This window comes from Panthera onca, chromosome D2, assembly GCF_046562875.1.
Source record: "Panthera onca isolate mPanOnc1 chromosome D2, mPanOnc1 haplotype 2, whole genome shotgun sequence".
Classification (NCBI taxonomy): domain Eukaryota; kingdom Metazoa; phylum Chordata; class Mammalia; order Carnivora; family Felidae; genus Panthera; species Panthera onca.
Genome location: NC_138349.1, coordinates 46,918,393 through 46,939,141, shown reverse-complemented (window position 1 = coordinate 46,939,141; position 20,749 = coordinate 46,918,393). Strand labels below are relative to the sequence as shown.

Below are 20,749 nucleotides of genomic sequence, written 5' to 3'. Positions count from 1 at the left end.
GGCGCCACTCTGCCTGAAGCCCAGCCCGTCCGCGGCGGCTCGGCGCACACCGCACCCGCCCGGCTGCCAGAGCTCGCCTGGAGCCACCTCCGGCCGGAGGTCCGCGTCGTCCGGGATCCCCGACGCGGTCTCCGGCTTCACCTCCGCAAGCGTGACCCGGCAGCGGCGCCGGGGACCGATTTCGAATCCTCTGCGGCTCGCGCGCGGGTCTCCCTCTGCGGCGGGTCCGACAGCACCCGCCGCGGACGCCCCGAACGCCCCAGGCCCCGGGCTCGCGGCGGCGACGGCGCAGCTCGCTGGAGTTTGACTCTCGGGCGGCGGCGCGGAGCCGCGGGCGGCGGCGGGAGCGAGGCGAGCCCGGCCGCTCGCCCTCCGCGCTGCGCTCGGATTGGTCTCTCCCAGAGAGTGCTGGCCGAGGGTTGGCTGCGGGCCGGCTGAAGAACAGGTGCACCTTGCCGCCCGGGCTCGCGGAGCAGCCGCCGAGAAACTCGGCGCGCCGGGCCGGGCGAGCGGCGGCGGCGGCGGCGGCGGCCAGGACGGCCCCCTGTGTCGGAATGCGGCTTTCCGGCGCCTGGCATCCCGCGGCCGGTCGGCTCGGCCCCTGAAGGCGGCCGAGGCCCAGCGGCGGCGCGGGCGGGCGCCCCGGGGAGCGGGCCGGGCGCGGCGCCCCGAGGATGCCGGCGCGGCTGGGGCGCAGGCAGGCGGCGGGCAGCGGCGGCAGCAGCAGCAGCGGCGGCGGCGGCGGCGGCGGCGGCAGTAGCAGCAGCAGCAGCAGCGGCAGCAGCAACAGCAACAGCAACAGCAACAGCAACAGCAGGCGCGGGGCCCCGGCGCGCAGGAGGCCGCTTGGCGGGCTGCAGAGGCGCCCAGCCGCTCCCTGACCGGCCGGCGGCGCCGGGGGCCCGTCTCGCCCCTCTTCCGCGCTCCTCGCCGCCCCCTCCCCGGCCCGCGTCCCCTCCCCCGCTCCTCTCCTCCCCGCCCGCCGCCCGCCTCTCGGGGGGAGGGGCGTGGGGGCAGGGAGCCGATTTGCATGCGGCCGCCGCGGCCGCTGCCTGCGCCCGAGCCCGCCGCCGCCGCCGCCGCCGCCGCCGCCGGAGCCCGCGCCCGCGCCCGGCCCGCGCGGCCCCATGCCTCTGGCGCGGCCCTCGGGGGGGCGAAGGTGAAGACCGGCTCCTAGGATGAGTGAAGGTGCGGCCGCTGCCTCGCCACCTGGAGCCGCTTCGGCAGCCGCCGCCTCGGCCGAGGAGGGCACCGCGGCGGCTGCGGCGGCGGCAGCGGCGGGCGGGGGCCCGGACGGCGGCGGCGAAGGGGCGGCCGAGCCCCCCCGGGAGTTACGCTGTAGCGACTGCATCGTGTGGAACCGGCAGCAGACGTGGCTGTGCGTGGTGCCTCTATTCATCGGCTTCATCGGCCTGGGGCTCAGCCTCATGCTCCTCAAATGGATCGTGGTGGGCTCCGTCAAGGAATACGTGCCCACCGACCTGGTGGACTCCAAGGGGATGGGCCAGGACCCCTTCTTCCTCTCCAAGCCCAGCTCGTTCCCCAAGGCCATGGAGACCACCACCACGACCACTTCCACTGCGTCCCCCGCCACCCCCTCCGCCGGCGGCGCCGCCTCTTCCAGGACGCCCAACCGGATTAGCACCCGCCTGACGACCATCACGCGGGCGCCCACTCGCTTTCCCGGACACCGGGTGCCCATCCGGGCCAGCCCGCGCTCCACCACCGCACGAAACACTGCGGCCCCCCCGACGGTCCTGTCCACTACGGCCCCCTTCTTCAGTAGCAGCACGCCGGGCTCCCGACCCCCGGTGCCAGGAACCCCCAGTACCCAGGCAATGCCCTCCTGGCCCACTGCGGCATACGCTACCTCCTCCTACCTTCATGATTCCACTCCGTCCTGGACCCTGTCTCCCTTTCAGGATGCGGCCACCCCCTCCTCCTCCTCCTCGTCTTCCTCCTCCTCTGCCACCACCGCGCCAGAAACGAGCACCAGCCCCAAATTTCGTAAGTGTACACCTGGTCTGAACTCTGATTTACTACTGAGTTTCCGTTTTGCCCTCCTGCTGTCTTTGCTCCCCGCCGCCTGTCTTCTAGCATCCTCCACCCTTCATCCTATTTCAGGTTTGGAGCAGTGAATGAGATAGTTACAACTGGCCACAAGGGAGGAGAAAGGTGTAGGTCTGTTCAGGGTCAGTGTTGGGGGTGGGGTGGGGGTGGGGGGGGCGCGCTAGGAAGCGAAGGGAGGTTGTCAAGCTCCACCCGGCCTACTTCAGCGGGTCCCAGATGAGAACAGATCTCTTCAAAGGGTTAACGCGAGGGCGATCTGTGCTCACTGCAGACCTGCTGGTGAGCTCCCGGATCCGGCTCCTATTGAGAGCTGGGGCGGGAGGGTGGGCCTTCCCAAAAGCACTGAGCCCTTTCCCTGCCCGTAGGAAGGCGAGAAAGAAAAGCACATGCAAATTGACCGACGCTAAACCACAAAGGGAAGTTGTGTCCATGTGGGTGGGTGTGTGTGTGTGGATGGGGGGCGGGGGGTGATATTTGATGGAAATGTCGATAGAACGAACCTGTAGGACTACTAGCCGCCCTGACCCGGGCAGGGACCAGGAAGGGTTAATTAGAAGCCATTGGGGGAGGTAGGGAAAGGAGGCGATCCATGGCGGAGGGCTAAACCGATCCCACTCTGCCCATGGCCATTGCAAGGTGTAGAGATTGATTCTTTGGCCTCCCAGAGTGAGTTAAGTAGGGGGAAATGGGAAGGGAGCCCTGCGGAGCTACAGCCTCTAGGGTCCTGACGGAGGAGGAGTTTTTTCAGCGCTGTGAAGCATTTGCTTTTGTTCGTTTCCCAAAGGTGGGGTGTGAACCTCATCTCCCCTCCCTCTGTGCCAGAAAAATATAAGGAATGGGATAGTTCTCTGCACTCCAGGGGAGAACGTCCAGCCCTTTTGAAACCGGTCACTCTGTGAATGTGGCATCTTCAACCACAGGGCGATTGCTGCCCATACTGGCCAGTTTACCTCAAGAGTGATAGATCTCTATTTATTCGTATGGATGGTGTATCTCTTCTCTGTATCTTTTCAAATGTTTTGTGTGACTAATTGACCTCCCACCCCACCCCCCCACCTTGCTCTTATTCTAAGGAAATTTTAGAAAGCTTTTCAATCTGACTGTTGATTAGGATATGGGAAACAGTTTGCAACCTGTGAAGGTTATTTAGGACAAACCCCCAGCCTGCCAGTTCAAGTTCTGTGCAAGCCCATTCTTCAAAAACTGCCTGGCTATACTCTCTTTCCATCATATTTCTGTTTTGAGCTATAACATCTGGAGAGGAAAGGAAGAGGGCTTATCATTTTCTCTTCAGTAGAAATACCTGGGATGCTTTCAGTCATCTGGAAGTTCATTTTCCTGAACTGTGCTCTCACCCTGGGTGTTATTTAACACTTGAAACTTTTACAGAAAGGATTTAGTGTGTTTGTGGATAAGGTCCAAGAGAAAAATTCCTTAATATCCGTACTCTGGGGGAAAAAATAAGCTAAAGATAAATTGGGAGTCAGGGAGAAGAGGGGAAGGAGGGGATCTGCCACAAACCAGAATGGCAGTCAAACCGGTAACCTGCTGCTTCCCTCTCCTTTGGCTGAAGCAATCATTTTTGAGAGCATGTTTTCCAAGGAGGTGTTTAGAGGCTTCTCTCAGGAAATCTAGCTTGAGTTTTGTGGAGCATAAAGGATGTGCAAGTGTATGTGTGAACATACTCAGTGGTTTGAAAATATATACGTGTCTATCCGGAAGACCTCGGATTTTTATCTTTCGGTGCAGTTGGTGCGGATAATGGAGTGTGGGTGTACTTCCCAACTGTGGATGTGTGTGTGTATGTGGTGTGCCGGTGGAGGGGGGGAGTCTTGCACCTGGGGGGGGGGGATATTTCATGTTCTTCCTCAATTGATTTCCTTGCATCCCATTCCAGAGGTCTTTAAAGAAAAGGCCAAGGTAATTATTTCTACCCCTCCATGCTCCTTTTCTACATTTTGTAGAAGGGAATGGCAGCCTGTTTAATAAGTAATGATTATTGACAAGGCTCTCAGCCCCAAGGAAAAGGGAGGGGGTGGAGAATCTGTAAATGGTGTCAGTGTTCGCTTAGACATATAAGCAGTGTTTGTTTTATGTGTATCTGAGGTCCAGCTCTTGGCTCTTTTTAAACCTTCAGTAAGGAGTTGAATTAAGGGATAAAACACAAGTATGCAAATCCAATAGAAACTGACCTGGTTTGCATATATCAACAAGGGAAATTTTAATGAAAGAAAGATTATGTTGTTTCTGTTAAGGATGAATTTAACTAGATAGGTTTTTATGGTAACTTAAAGAAAAGGACAGTTTATTTTTTTTTATTTTTGGTCCAAGATTGTAAGATGATTAACAAAAGGATATAAGGATTTTTTGAGGGATTATTAGCACTGCTACTGTGGGCTGAAGAATGGCCTGAATATCTTGCATTTTATTTTTCATTTGTTTTGATTATGTTACTAAAGTTCCCAGGAGAGAAATTCCCCTTTTTCCTACTTTCCTGCCTTTAGACTTCAGTAGATTTTTGGGGTTTTTTTCCTTCCTTCCTTCCTTCCTTCCTTCCTTTCCTCCTTCCCTCTCTCCCTGCTTTTTCCTCTTGTTTTAGTGAAAGTCATGAATTGTGTTGTAGCACCTGAGGACAGCTAAGGACAGGGCTCTGGTTTTTCAAGACTAAGTCACAAATTCTTTAATGGCCAGGGTCTTTGCTCTTGAATTGAACATCTCAGGGCTTACAGAATGAATGTCTCTGTGTTCCTGTTAGGTCACTCAGTAGGATTCTGTCTGTAAAGGCAACACAGATCTTTGGAGGAAAAAAGCCTGGTTCACTTTAGAATCAACACATTTGCTGATGGGTAGTAGGCAAAACAAAAGCTGTTTTTGTTATGGGGCAGGCTCAGTTTAGAAGACTCTAATTTTCTGTAGGATCAAAGATGAAGAAAGATTGAACTTAAAACACAGAGGGAGAGGAAGGGCTTGAAGTTGACTAGTCTCTTGTTCCCCTCCAACCTTTAGACCATGAGCTGGACCAAAACTTTGTTCAGTGTTACTGGGGTCACTTGGGTTCCCGGTTGGTTGTCTGGAATTTGCTTTAGGTTCAGATGTTTTAGAAACAAATATTTTAAATGTGTTGCCACTAGATTATTTCATCAAAACATCCTTGAAGCATTTTACCTCTGAAAGTTTTGATTAGTTCACAGATTTTTCAAGCTGAAAGGAGATTTACTACAGACAGTAGAACAGTGATTTTGACTAGTGTACAAACAGCCTTTTAACAGCACATTGAATTCTATTTTTAGACTTGAAACTTATATGTAGAATGTTGTCAATACAAGTCTGGATTGTTATTTTACTCAGCAGGAAGCACTGTTTTCACAGTTAAAAGTCCAGAGTCATTGGCTAAATTCAAATACAAAGAACCACTTTTAATTGGGTAGTTTTTGGGTCCTGTTTGGAAGGTGTATAGTATTTACAGTAAGTAAGATCACGAATCTCAAATAGTGTAGTTAGTGAAGAGATAAATGTAAAATGTATCCTTGATGTGTCAACATGCTATGTGGGTAATTTTAATATAACCAAGTCTATTTAAGTAAAACTTTACCTAATCATACCTGTTGTAATTTTGAAGACTGCCATTGATAACAGAGTATCTTCCTGTCTGTTCTTTTAGAAACATTTAGTCTTTCAGTAAGAGTACTCTTAGTTGTTTTATAGCAGCCTTAGGTATAATTTGTTTAAATGAAGTTACTCCTACGTATTGTCTTTTGTACACATGAATTGAATCCTTCAGAGGAACTCCAACAGAGCAGGTGTGGGCCCCAGTCATGTGCAGTAGCCATTGTGAGAGGATTAGGAGCTCGAGGTCAGTATTTCTTATGAAATCCAATTGAGAACTTTTTTAGGAGCACGTGCTGCAACCTGAGTATGCTTTGATTTCGTTGGCCTTAATATAAGATTATGAGACTTTTCTGCTTTAATCAGTTACACTGTATGTTTTGCCCTTTGGACAACTTATGTTGTGCTTCATCATCCTCACACACACAAGAAACACAGGGCAGGGGCAGGTGTGGGCATAGAACTGGCAAAGCTCTTTCTAGAGCGATTTTTAGTTTGGTCTTAGGGTGGTTTAAGCCTTCCTCTCAGTTCCCCATGACTGAGATAAGGGGTTGGGAATGCTGTTACTAATTGAAAGTACCTTTTGCAGGGTTGATGGGTGAATCCAGCCACCTTTTGTATTTGTGCTCTGTTTCCTGGATAGCCTTTTTTGAACACGGTGTTGAACCACAAACTCATCGGAAAGGGAAAAACCTCAGCAGATAAATGATAGAAGCTGGTTTGTGGGGACTTCTCTCTGTTACTAAAGAAACCAACTTTCTAAATCCAAGCTGGGCCAGAAGCAAGAGTACTGGGGCAGAGTGTGAACACAGTGCCGTCCTGGGAGGTCCGGCGTGCAGATGAACAGGACCTCTCTTCCCTTGGGAATACTTCCCCCAGCTCTTCCTCCTCTCCACACCACAATGAGAAGGAGGCAGATTTTCAACTTGCTTCTTTTGTAGAAATTCTTTCCTCATAGCCTCTGGTATCCAGTGCCAAGCATATCTTGATATTCTATCTGGGATGTTGAAAATGGAACATGAAAGTTGGCCCTGAAATATATAAGAACAAGGGAAGAGCCATAAATCTAAGTCTGTAAAAGGCATTTGAATTGCTTGTAAATAGAATGGAAATTCATTTTTCTCCCTTTGAGTCTGTTTTTATCATTAGACTTTTGTGTTGGGTGAGGCAGAGCCATACTGGGTTGACAAATACCACTGAGACATTTTGAGATCCCAGAAGTTTTTCTTGTCTATACTCAGAAAAGCATTTCCTCCAGAACCATATACATATTGAAAGGGCCAGGGAATACCCTTGTTTAAAGTCTTGTTATATCTGGATGAAAACCTACCAAAGTAGGTGTTTTGTATTTGTGTAATTAATAATGGAAGTTTTAGGATAGATTCTTTGATTTTCCATCTTTGCCACTGTTTCATTAGGACTTCTCTTATTCCTGTTGAATAATGGCTCTTTTGAAGATTCCTTACAGACTTCTGATTTTTTTTTAATCCCTTTATTTCTTAGATTATAGTATAAACAGTAGTCTTTAAAATTTTTCTTTGGTATTCTTAACATCTCCAGGTCATTTCAAGTTGTTATAGAAGTCAGCCTTCCAGGTAAGATGATCTTAGATTAAGTTGATGTAGAAAGTTAAGAAAAGAAGTCTACTCATTTATGCAGTTGAGTTAGTAAACTGTCTTGGTGCGTTATTTATTTATAGTTTATTTTGAGAGAGTGTGAGTGGGGGATGGGCAGAGAGAATGAGAAAGCAAGAGAAGGAGAGAGAATCCCAAACAGACTCTGAAGTGTCATCACAGAACCCAGTGCAGGGCTTGAACTCACAAACTGTGAGATCAATACCTGAGCCCAAGTCAGATGCTCAACCGACTGAGCCACCCAGGCGCCCTTTGTGCTTTATTTTTTAAATGTAGAAAAAATTTTAAGGATTCCAAAAACTCGGCTGAAGCCTCATGGCCATTTATTGGTATACAAAAATTGGTATACAAATCATACAAATTTTGACTTGTATGTGGAATCGCTTGTTGTGTGATTCCACAAAACAATGGTACAGTTGAACATGATAACATCATGTTATTTATTGAACATCAGTTTGGGGCACCGCAATGCTGGTAGTTAATTGGTTAATTTAAGGAGTCTAGAAAAGTAATAGTTTAAGAAGCAGAGAGTTAAAATAAAGCTTTCTCACATATGTTGATCTAGGGGCAGAGCTTTTTCTTGAAGATGTGTCGATAAGTTTGAGCTTTAGCATCTGTTTCTTTTCCTTGCTTTTCTTTTCTTTTTTCATAAACTGTACCTCTAATTACCTCTTTCTTCTTTGAAGACACTGGTGGAGGAATCTGAACCAGATTGTGTATGGGCATTATACTATTTTCCTTGCCCTGGGTATCTTTTCTAGTCTTCTTGCCCATGCAATTCAAATAACTATTATTTTATTTTATTTTTTTGTAAACAACTCACCATTTGGAGTTTCTACAAAGCATTCAACTATGTTTCAATAGAAACTAGAGTTCTGTTTCATTTCCACAATCATATGTCAGTGGCTTCCAACAAATTTAAGTCAATCGCATAATTACAGTAAGAGCAATTGGCATAAACAGGTTTGTTGCCCCGGCTGCCCCAAAAGTTGGTCACAGAGGTGTGTGTGCTTCTTGGAGCTTCCCTGGTGGCCTTTTCAACCAGACAGGAGGGCCCAGCAGGGTTCATCTTGCTGGAAGGGTGGTGACAGTCAGCTGGCTAAGCGGAGCTAGGTTAAGAAAGTGACTACTTTTTGTGACTGTGACAAAGATTTGCATTAACAAAACAAAAACAAAAGCAAAACCCATAGCCTTAAATCTAGTGATAAGTCTGCAACCTCAAAGAACCATTGTTCTCTGAACCTTAACTTCCTTTACTGGGATAATGAGGGTCATGATAATTACCTGCCTCCTATACCACTTGTAAAAGGGTATGTAAGCTGCAAAACGCTCTACTGTTTATATGTCCAGAGAAATGGTAAGTGGATAGACTGGGTATTTTCCTCCAAGAACACATCAGGCTGTTGAATTCAGTTGAGATATCGGAGCTAGTTTGCTACCTAGCTTGAGGGATATTTTATCACAATGAGAGATTATTGTTCTTGTATGCCCTTGGATCTTTCTGTATTCCTCTCGGATACCCTGGCACACACAGTAGAATATGGTGTGGAAATCTGCCTCAAATCACCTTGGAAATTTTGTCTATTCCACAAACTGGAGCCCACCATTTCTCACCCTTTGCTTGGTGTGCTTTTTTTAAACGCTTATTTTGGACATGCATTTATCAAAGAGAGGAACTGAAGTTTGGGGGCGTGGGATATGAGTGAGATTGTTGGGTTATCTGGAAACCTGAAATTTACAGAAATCTTTAGGTTTCTTGATGAAGGAAAAAATGCCCTATGCCTCTCTTTGTTTCCATTCCACACTGTCTTGTTGTCATTGAGTCTTTGGAGTTTGGAGAGAACTTCAGTAAAAACAGGCGATCTCTGCATTGCATTCTGTTCCCCTCTTTTCTTAGAAGTTACTGTGAATTAAGCCCCAGAGGATTGATAGGTTGCTCGGATCCATCAAAGAGCTCTTTTAGATGTATACCTTTGCACTTTGGGGAACTTTACTGTTAGCATTTTGAAAACATCTGGTCCTGTGTTTGTTGGAAACGTAATCCTCAATTATATTTCAAAGTTTACTTTTTTGTTACAAGCTTTTATTTTTCAAGACAGGTTGGTGCGTGTAAGTAAATCATAGGTTTTGCCATTCCCAGGCATAAAAAGAGACGAGTCAGAAACAAGCCTGCAAACTGAATTGAGAATTAAGTTTAATAATAGAAGTTTAGCAGCTTCCAGTGATAAGATTTTCTCTTCTTAGAAGTGATAGTGCGTATCATGGATACAATGTAGGCTAAAAGAGCATTAGGAAAATAAATAAGATCATCTGAATGTGTGCAGCTATTTTAGCATGAGTACATTAGAGCCAGAGTTAATAGAATTTTTATGCTAAATGTTTGATAAGAATTCCTGAACATATTAGCCTGCCTCTTATGATACACATCCCGTGACTACATGTGATCGTAGTCATGATCTTCCTGTGAATTGCCAGTGAGTTAGAACTTTACTAAGAGAAAAATCCCAGTCTTATCATCGTTTTAGGATCAGGCTCTGTTGGTTTCCGAGTCATGATTTTTGCTTGTAGAAGTGCAGAAGAATTCTTCACAGAAGCTCAGTCTTGGAATGGGCTTGAGAATTCAGCAAATAACAATGAGAGTTGCTATTTGTGGAATTTTACTGTGTGCCAGGAGAGCAAGCACTTTACATATTTATTTATTGCCCTATTTATTGTCTTATTTATTGATTGAATCAAGGACACAAAGACAATCATCTCGGCCAGTGGCCTAGGTATGATTATCTCACTCATGCAGGTACTTGAACCTGGCCTGGAGTGGTTCTGTTAATTTGCGAAGGACCTGCTAAGTGGCATAGTTTGAAGGATCAGGAAGACCGAATGATATTCTTTTACAGGTAATCTCTCCCTACCCCAAATCCTAATCCATTAGTAAGAATGTGTCCATGTCTGTGTACATGACTTCTTTCAAGCCCTTAGCTCAGGGACAGTGGCATTTGGCTTCGTAAACTCCACAAATGACATATTTGCTCTATATCTGTTTTTTTTGTTTTTGTTTTTGTTTTTGTTTTTTTTTTTGCTGTAGTAAAGGGGAACCTTTTTTTTTTTTTTTTAATGTTTATTCATCTTTGAGAGAGAGCATGAATGGGGAGGGGGCAGAGAGAGGGACAGAGGATCTGAAGCGGGCTCTGAGCTGACAGCAGAGAGCCGGATGCAGGGCTCCAACTCATGAACCGTGAGATCCTGACCTGAGTGGAAGTCAGACGCTCAACCAACTGAGCCACCCAGGTGTCCCAAAGGGAGCCTTTTAAAGCAGAGAAATTGTCCTGGTTTTCAGTCCAAGGAGAAATTTAGGGGATGTTTCAACAAAAGCTAAAGAATGTATTCTCTAAACTTGTATTCCTCGATCTTCTCTTTTGTCCTGTGGCTGCTTGTTGGTGATTCAGTAGACCAATGATAAAGAACAGCTACAGACTTTATTTCTCTGCTTCCTAATATCCAGCCAAAATAGTCTTCTCTGACCATTCCAAACTTGCTCTTGATTATGGTAGTTACTGCATCATATGCTGAGACTGACCAATGGAAATGTATCAGGGAACATTTGGATTCATAGCCTTGCGGTCCTACAGACTGAACTACCAACCCTAACAGATAAATATCGGGTGTTGTACCATGTAGTGTCTCCTGCAGAGCATCTGTATTCCCTCTTGGAACTATACTCCAGGGTACCCACCCTTGACTTTTTAGCCAGTACTCCAAAGAAGAGTAACATTGGTGAGACTCTGATAGTCTGCGAGGAACACCCCATGCTGGACTCCAGTCACTGCTTACTTCTTTGACATTTCTGTCTAGCAAGGATCTCTAAGGAAAAGAACCATTCTGTTGGTTAAAGTGAAAGATGATTGGGATTTCTATTTCTGCAAACTTACGAAAAGAAAACAGGAATTGGTCAAATCCCAAGATTGGTTTATTACAGTCTTTGAATAGTCATGCTGAAGGATAGGAATGCTGTAATGTGAGGGAACCTGCCTTGTCAAAATCCCCATCAGATTATGAATGAATCATGTAGACTGAGAATGACAGCTGTACTCATCAAGAAGAGGGGAAGTGAGATTGCTTTTCCAAATTGATAAACAAAAGATTTTTTGGCATGATGGCAACATCTAGACTCCAGGAATGAAAAAGTAAAAATGGAGTGCAGAAATGTTTATATTATACACTATCTTGACTGAATTCTATTTAACTGACTTTTCTGTATGGGATTCTATTTCTGGATTGAAAAACTCACCAATGAGCCTTTCATGTTGAACAGCCCCAGTTCATTGGGTGTCAGCCTTCACCAAATGAGAGGTGTGTTTACCAAGTCATAGTTGTATCTAAATCTATTTATGCTTGTTCTTGTTACTGTAATGAGGTAATGTATTCCAACAGGATGCAAACCCATGAATTAATTGTGGTTTCTGTGAGAACTAAGTTGTTTACTTTGGATATACTCCTTAAAGATAAGTCACTTTAAAAACAATGCTTGTTGGAGAAGTTGTGGGCAAGTTTAAGGTAGCATATACTTACATATCCATGAGAAATCTGCACTTGGATTGTTTCGCATGTGGCTTTATGTTCTCATTCCATAATAAATAAACTCAAATGGAAACATTGCAGTGTGTAAGTTGGGTGTGGTTTTTCATAAGAAAGGTAACAGAAATTTAGTGAAAAGCCTTAAATTCTGTAGCCAAATATTTGGCAAGTGAATGTAAATTTATATGGTTTAGGTTAAAATGAAATAAATTATAAATAAAGTAAATTTTACTTTGGCCATGTGATAGATTCACAAAACTATTAAATTGTATTTTTAATAATTTAAAATATACTGTAAAGTGTTTAGTATAAATTGTCTAAAACTTTGGATAGAAAATTATAGAAAGTTCCAATTCTATTAAGCTATGCAGATTAATAGATGGATTTAATGTATACAGTAACTATATTCAAAGGAAGTATACCACATTGTTAATGGTGGTGATTTCTGGATTGTGGAATGGGAATGCTGCTTAATTCCATTGTATTTTGCTGTATTTTCTGTCTTATTTAACGGTCACGAATTCTCTCTCTGGTTAGAAGTTATTAAACTTTTGGAAAAGTAGAGAATACGTTCCATGAATCAGTTCAATTATTGGTCTTGGTGAAGTTTTTGTTTTCTTTTCAGTCCAAGTATTTGTGTCTTGATTGGTGGTGTCAGCATTAAAGTGTTGGCTGAGTTGCATTCCTGCTGTGAAATGCACATGCGTAGACATATAAATGCATTTCATTTGCTCATGGGAAATAATGCCTTATTGAAGGCAGAGTATCTTACCTTGAGCTTTTGATTATTAACCTTGACCTTATAAGTATGAAGAAGATGGAGGTTTAATGAGTTACTTAATGGCTCTTGCAGCCTGCAGATGTTGGGCAGTCTTTGGTAGTGTATCTTGGGATGGACATAGGCAGTAGAAGTCAATCAGTTGTGTATATGTATAGACCGATTATCTGGTCTGTTTTAAGGATCACATGAAAGCAGAATACAAAGGCTAGTTTGAAGTGGTTGGTCTTAGAAGGAAGGCTGAGGTCAAATGAGAACAGGTGGGATGACCAGTTCAAACATTTTCTAGATGCTGTAAACCTCTCACAGAATCATAAGATACTTATTCTACTAATGTTAGGTGGTTCCACTACAGATAGATAAATTCCATAGGCCGATGGACAGTAGTGACTTGTAGAGAACATAAATCTTTGGTGACGAATTGTGCTCAAAATCTTTTAGGCTAGCTCACAAATACATTGGTGAACGGAAAGAGTCAGAACAAAAGTAGGACTCTGTTAATATAATGTTGAATGTTAGAGGTCAAGGTAGTGAGTCTTTTGGGGAAGTGACAGGTAGTGAATGGAGAGACCCATGATATGAGGCTTTAAGATAATGATAATTATCTGCTTCTTGATCTGGGTGTTAATTACATGGGTGAGTTCTATTGGTCAAAATTCATCAAGCTCTATATATCAATACAAACTTAAAAATAGAAGAGAAATCTTTCAGATCATTCCTTTGGAGTTCAGTTCATGCTACCAGGGTGGTGGCCTGCGTGTGTGGATTTTTCCAGTGGATCATAATGCTGTGTTTGTTGTTCATGCCACACAGTCTAACAGGTGTGAAGAGGGTCTTTCTGGCTTTAGCAGCTTCCTTTTGTTCTCGGGATCCTGGCTTAGTGAGACTCCATGCAAGATACCCACATTCTTTTTCAATTTAAGGCTTTCTGAGTGGGTACTTGTGTTTTTTTTTTTTTTTTATTTTTATTTTTTTACATTTTATTTATTTTTGATAGACAGAGCACAAGTGGAGGAGGGGCAGAGAGAGACAGAGATACAGAATCTGAAGCTCCAGGCTCCGAGGTGTCAGCACAGAGCCCGACGTGGGGCTCGAACTCAAAAACCGTGAGATCATGACCTGAGCCAAAGTCGATGCTTAACCAACTGAGCCACGCAGGCGCCCCACTTGTGTTTATACTAAATAAGATTTTCTTTCACCCATATCAGGAGTGTTTCTGATGCAGCATGAGCTACCACACTTTTCACACATCTTACACATCTTACACGCATCTTACATACATCTCACGCTTTACTTACAAGTAGAACCATACTTGTATCCTAATAGTGATTGTATCACAGTTCTGCAGCATTCGAGTGCACGACCCATAAGAAAGATAATTCATTGTCTACATTTATGGTTTTGTTGGGAAGACCAGAACAGATGTACCAGAGAATGGTCAAGTGCCAAAGTGTATGATTCCGACTGAAAAAGTGTATTAGGCCATTTCAGGAAGTAGTGATGAAGGCAGACATAAGTGATTTCAGTGGAGAATTTGTTTAGGCAGAGAAGTGGAGAAATGGGGCCAAGGGGGAATTAACAAAGTTAGAAGTGTGCATGCACCCCTTTGTGTGGAAGCCAGTGAGGGGTCTGGCCTGATGGGCAGAGAGGGTCTGTCTTGGAATTAGTGAGGCAGCATCATCTTTTCCTTAGGACAAGGCCTGATTAAGGAGGGAGGGTTTGAGAGGACATGGCTAGGCTGCTATGGGAAACAACAGTCAGGGTTGGTGCAAGCAAGTGGCACAATATCTGATATTTTCAGAAGATGCAAGGTCTCCAGGATGACTTGGAGGGAGAAGCAAGCAGCAAGTTGTGAAGGTTCTCCAAGGCTAATTTGTCCCAAAGCATTTAAAGATATGGTCTGTGATTTGTGCTGAATATATTTAAGTAGTGACTTCCTTCCAGCACCTCTTCGAGTGCTGCAAGGAGGAAAAGAATGGGTGTGTTTAAAAATGTTTAGTTTTTTTTTTTTTTTTGCATAGTCATATCAACACAGATTTAACCTCAAAATAGTAGCTTTCGAATATCTAAAAATTTGCAAGATGCAAGGAGAATAGCCAGCAGAAACTCTTGATTTTACTTAAAAAGTGACTGCCTTGAGAATTTTCAGAGGCAAAAAGTACTTTATGAATTGATCGCCGCATCACCCCTGTGAGGTCCTCTTTCCAGAAGCTACTGTCAACACCTTTTTGGATTGAATGCTGACATCCCATGGCAATTAAAAGGCAATGGCACTGTTGATCTCATCACACGGTGGGGAAAGAGGGAGGGGAGGCACTGCTGCTTCGAGATGGTTCTGAGGATGGCTGTGTGTAAGATGAGGCTCTCCCTTGGCCTGCCGGAGCCCCTGTCCTAGACAAGAACTACATCCCTTCTTCTACGTATCCAACAGCTAAAATTATTGTGCTGCCCGCCTTTGTTTAGTATAAAGAACCTTCAGATGAGAATCACATTCATCACTCTTGCCAGCTTACTTGGTTGTTCATTGTTACCAGATAGAGGGGCTATAACACCATTGTAAGCATGAATGTTACATCAGTATTAATAGCCCACATCGTCTCTCCTCTGTTTTTCACTGATCAGATAATTTTCACTGATGTCAACCTTTATAAGAAACCAGCTGACATATACTAGTGTTATTTACTTGCCTTACTTTCAGTTTATCTTTTTTCTTTTTTTTTTGACTTAGATAAAGGTGCCTTTTGCAGTTATTTGTTTGGGTCTTTGTGTATTTGATCAGAAGATATCTTTGAAAGGAAAGCAGCATAGCTGTAGATGGGATCTTAACAAAGTCAGTATCAAATCTGTGTTTCCCCTTCACTTGGTTTTGTAAGCTTCTGAGTGACCTTCTGTGGTACCACACTGGTGCTCATCTTTCATCATGAGCAGCTCTGAGTAATTTATGACAAATAATGAAATGCCGTTTCCTACAATGCACTGCAAATGGCTGAGTGTTGTAAAAGTCTAAAGAGCTCTATTACTTCTAAATGACTAGATAACACAAAAATGTTAACCCTAAAGAAAAAAGGTCCAGCAAAACATGCTGTTTACGAAGCACAGTCTTCCTGCCTGATACCTTCTGTAGGCTCTCAGCGCTGAACTCCGCAGGGTCTGGGCTGGCGTCTGAACAGTTCTCTTCTAGAATGGCGAGGAGACGTTTATGCCTTTCGGCTAGTTGGAGTGGCTAGGAGCAGGAGTGGTTCAGCTATGTGGAGTAGGGGAAGGGAGAAACTTGCAAAGTTTGTTTTCACTTTGAAACCCTTAATTTTTGGGGCGCCTGGGTGGCTCAGTCAGTTAAGCGTCCGACTTCAGCTCGGGTCATGATCTCGCAGTCTGTGAGTTCAAGCCCCGCATCGGGCTCGGTGCTGACAGCTCAGAGCCTGGAGCCTGTTTCGGATTCTGTGTCTCCCTCTCCCTCTGACCCTCCCCCATTCATGCTGTCTCTCTGTCTCAAAAATAAATAAATGTTAAAAAAAAATTAAAAAAAAAAGAAACCCTTAATTTTTTAAAATGGTGCTACCAACGGTAAGGCCCCTGCACAACAGCAGATGCTTGCTTTGGGCACTGATGTTGAAAAGATACTGAACAAGCACAATACATTTTCATTGGAACAAAGCTTTATGGATGGCTGACACTTTTTCAAAATTAACCCTTCTCATGATGTTTGCATTGTGTCGCTTAATCCACGTATATAACAACACCTATCAAACATATTATCTAATTTGCAACTCTCAGCTCCCTTGTACTCTACAATGGATTAGTGCAATTGCTAAATGTTGTTCACAGTGAATACGTGTGTTCTCATCCTGGGTGCCATAACATTGCTGCATATGTAAGTGTTAGGGTTTGAAGACCTTAACTGCCAGGTACAGAAAGTCTTTAGGTACTACACTCCCATTGTGAAAATTGAATTAAATTGCTGGGCAGTGATCCCTTTGTACTGACAGGAGAGTCCCTTTGTGAGCAAGCTATAGAGAAGGGTGATCTTTGGCCACCAATACTTTTAAGCTCAAACACTTGGCTGAAATTTGCCACTGAATTTTCTCACATTTCCCCAGACATTATTACTTTGCCAAATGAAATCATCTGTTTCCTCTACTAGAACTGCTTTCTTTCCTCCAGATAGTAGCTACAAGGTAGGAAATGAATTGCATAAAAATAAATTACACATGCTACATTTTGGGACGAGTACCCTTAGCTGTTCCATCAATTTCTTTTCACTGCTGTGCCAGGAAGTCCACTTTAATCTTCAGCTATCAGTTATATGCAATCATTCTGGATCTTCCCAAAATGGAGGTGCATTTGTGCCAGGAAAATCAGGCTATTTGGATGTCCGAGAATATTTTTGCTTTTGATGAAGAAGGTTAGTTGCCATGTGCCAGGGGAGAGAGAGATTCAAAGAAGTACAGCTATTCCCAGAAGCTTGTTTGAAGAATGGACTGTGTGGCTCAGCTTCCAGACCATCCTACCATCCACCTAAGGTTCGGTGTGGGTAGCAGTGTGGCATTAGCAGTATACCCCGCTTTTATAGCTAAGTAACGACTCTGAAGCCTCTGGATATCGTCCAGGCTTTTTTTTTTTTTTTTTTTTTTTAAATCTCTGTATGCCCAGTCTACCACTTCCTCTCTGATGCTCTGCCATTTTGCAAACTGTGAGCAGAGGAAGCTGAGGAACAGGAGGTGATTTCCATGGAGACACAGAGAGGTGGGAGAATCTTACCTCAGGGAAGTTTATGTTCCTTGGCTCAATCTTGTTAATTGTTACATTTTTTTTTCTTTGCTTCCAAAGAAAATTAAAAGTAGGGTAATTAGAAGAGTAGTTTTAAAGGGGAGAAAAGTAATTAAGGCCCAGTGGGAAGGCCACTGGACCTGGTTTGGGGATACAGGCCCTTTTCTGCCACTCAGTTGTTTGAGACCTCAGGGTAGACTATTCACTCAGTCTCTGAAATCACAGTTTCTTCTGTGAGTAAAGCTGTTGGACAAGACATTCCCTGAGTCTCTCTGTAGCACAGATTCCCTGAGGCCAAATTCTTAATTTGAGATTAAAGTCTTAGTGGAATTTTTGAATTCCTAATTCTGCTGCCTACCGCCCCCCAACTCTCTCACTTTATCTCCCACCCCACCCTGTTTTTTTTTTCATTAGTATACTTTTGGTGGGATATTTGGCGTTTCAGCATTTACTAATAGCAGTGTTTCAGTGTGCTACATAGGTTGGACTTGGTTATGTCCTTATGTCTGGCGAACTCTGCTTGTTAACAACTTAAAAAAAAAAAAAAGTCTTATCCTTCCCCTGACAGATGTAGAGCTGTAGCAAGTTGTAGGCCAGTTATTGTGAAGTGTGGTGTGTGATGAAATATGTATATATATAATGAAGTGTGTGTGTATATGTATGTGTGTATATATATATATATATATATATAATGAAATGTGTGTATTATTATACATATGAAAGTAAATGGATTTCAAAGACAGAGTTATGAGAAAGCTGGGAGGAATTACTGATAACACACAAAATATTTCATTTGGAAGTATAAATAAATTCATTCAGTTCTAGATGTGACCACAGTGCCTTTCTCCCTTAATTAAACAGAATTCCTACTTGCTGAAGTGTTACAAGAACAGAGGACTAAGAAATGGTATCTCTAAGGCACTATTTTACTTACTTATTTTATTTATGTTTATTTATTTTGAGAGAGAGCGCAAGCAAGTGCGAGTGAGCAGGGGAGAGGCAGAGAGAGAGGGAGACAGAATCCCAGGCAGGCTCACACTGTCAGCGCAGAGCCTGATGCAGGGCTCAAACCCACCAACCGTGAGATCATGACCTAAGCTGGAATCAAGAGTCAGATGCCTAACCGACTGAGCCACCAGGTACCCTGGCACTATTGTATATCTTAATGTAAGGCATTATTTCCTAGCATGTTGGTTCATATGAAGATTTTGATGTCAGAATGTGGTTCCATCCATTGGATTAGAACACAGCTCTGAGCCATGAGCCAGAGTGACATTTAACTCAAACTCAAGGTGGCTAGTGTAAATATTTCATCATTTTTTGCAGCACCTTTCTCTGTATTATTATATAGAACATGTTCACCATAGAAAATTGGAAAACATAAACAGTAAGGAAAATAAAGGCAATGTAGTTCTACCACCCAGAGATAATTACTGTTATCTTCCTCTTGAATATTAACCTAATTTTTTTGCTCTGTATTTTTTTTACAAAAATGAAATTATAGGGGCGCCTGGGTGGCTTGGTCGGTTAAGTGTCTGACTTCGGCTCAGGTCATGATCTCACGGTCCGTGAGTTCGAGCCCCGCATCGGGCTCTGTGCTGACAGCTCAGAGCCTGGGGCCTGTTTCAGATTCTGTGTCTCCCTCTCTCTCTGCCCCTCCCCTGTTCATGCTCTGTCTCTCTCTGTCTCAAAAATAAATAAACGTTAAAAAAAATTTAAAAAAATGAAATTATACACACTCTAATAACTCTTTTAGCTATTCTTTTGCACTTTATGTTAAAATATTTCTTAAAAAAATTTTTTTTATTTTTTAATTTTATTTTTTGTTTTTTAAAGTTTACATCCAAATGAGTTAGCATATAATGAAACAATGATTTCAGGAGTAGATTCCTTAATGCCCTTTACCCATTTAGCCTATCCCCCCTCCCACAACCCCTCCAGCAAGCCTCAGTTTGTTCTCCATATTTATGAGTCTCTTCTGTTTTGTCCCCCTCCCTGTTTTTATATTATTTTTGTTTCCCTTCCCTTATGTTCATCTGTTTTGTCTCTTAAAGTTCTCATATGAGTGAAGTCATATGATTTTTGTCTTTCTCTGACTGACTAATTTCACTTAGCATAACACCCTCAAGTTCCATCCATGTTGTTGCAAATGGCAAGATTTCATTCTTTTTGATTGCCGAGTAATACTCCATTGTATATATATACCACATCTTCTTTATCCATTCGTCCATCAGTGGACATTTGCACTCTTTCCATACTTTGGCTATTGTTGATAGTGCTGCTATAAACATGGGGGTGCATGTGTCCCTTCAAAACAGCACATCTGTATCCCATGGATACATACCAAGTAGTGCAATTGCTGGGTCGTAGGGTAGTTCTATTTTTAGTTTTTTGAGGAACCTCCATACTGTTTTCCTGAGTGGCTGCACCAGCTTGCATTGCCACCAACAATGCAAAAGAGACCCTCTTTCTCTGCATCCTCGCCAGCATCTGTTGTTGCCTGAGTTGTTCATGTTAGCCATTCTGACAGGTGTGAGGTGGTATCTCATGGTGGTTTTGATTTGTATTTCCCTGATGATGAGTGATGTTGAACATTTTTTCATGTGTCGGCTGGCCATCTGGATGTCTTCCTTGGAGAAGTGTCTATTCATGTCTTTTGCCCATTTCTTTGCTGGATTATTTGTTTTTTGGGTGTTGAGTTTGATAAGTTCTTTATAGGTTTTGGATACTAACCCTTTATCTGATATGTCATTTGCAAATATCTTCTCCCATTCTGTCGGTTGCGGTTGCCTTTTAGTTTTGCTGATTGTTTCCATCACTGTGAAGAAGCTTTTTATTTTGATGAGGTCCCAGTAGTTCATTTTTGCTTTTGTTTCCCTTGCCTCTGGAGACGTGTTGAGTAAGAAGTTGCTGCGGCCAAGATCAAAGAGGTTTTTGCCTGCTTTCTCCTCAAGGATTTTGATGGCTTCCCATCTCACATTGAGGTCTTTCATCCATTTTGAGTTTATTTTTGTGTATGGTGTAAGAAAGTGGTCCAGGTTCATTCTTCTGCATGTTGCCGTCCAGTTTTCCCAGCCCCACTTGCTGAAGAGACTGTCTTTATTCCATTGGATAGTCTTTCCTGCTTTGTCAAAGATTGGTTGGCTGTATGTTTGTGGGTCCATTTCTGGGTCCCTATTCTGTTCATTGATCTGAGTGTCTGTTCTTGTGCCAGTACCATACTGTCTTGATGATTACAGCTTTGTAGTATAGCTTGAAGTCTGGGATTGTGATGCCTCCTGCTTTGGTTTTCTTTGTCAAGATTGCTTTGACTATTTGGGGT

General features: G+C 43.7%; 1 protein-coding gene across 10 annotated transcripts in view; it reads left to right on the top strand.

The window, feature by feature from the left end:
- The first annotated feature begins 1,073 nt into the window (after positions 1-1,073).
- The window catches only part of NRG3 (neuregulin 3), a 1,060,434-nt gene continuing 1,040,758 nt past the window's right edge, over positions 1,074-20,749 (top strand). For all 10 annotated transcript variants that reach the window (XM_060642319.3, XM_060642320.3, XM_060642318.3 and 7 more), the window contains exon 1: positions 1,074-2,007. In XM_060642319.3, coding sequence (XP_060498302.1) covers positions 1,179-2,007 — 829 coding nt within the window. In that variant the 5' untranslated portion in view covers positions 1,074-1,178. The remainder of the gene's footprint in view (positions 2,008-20,749) is intronic.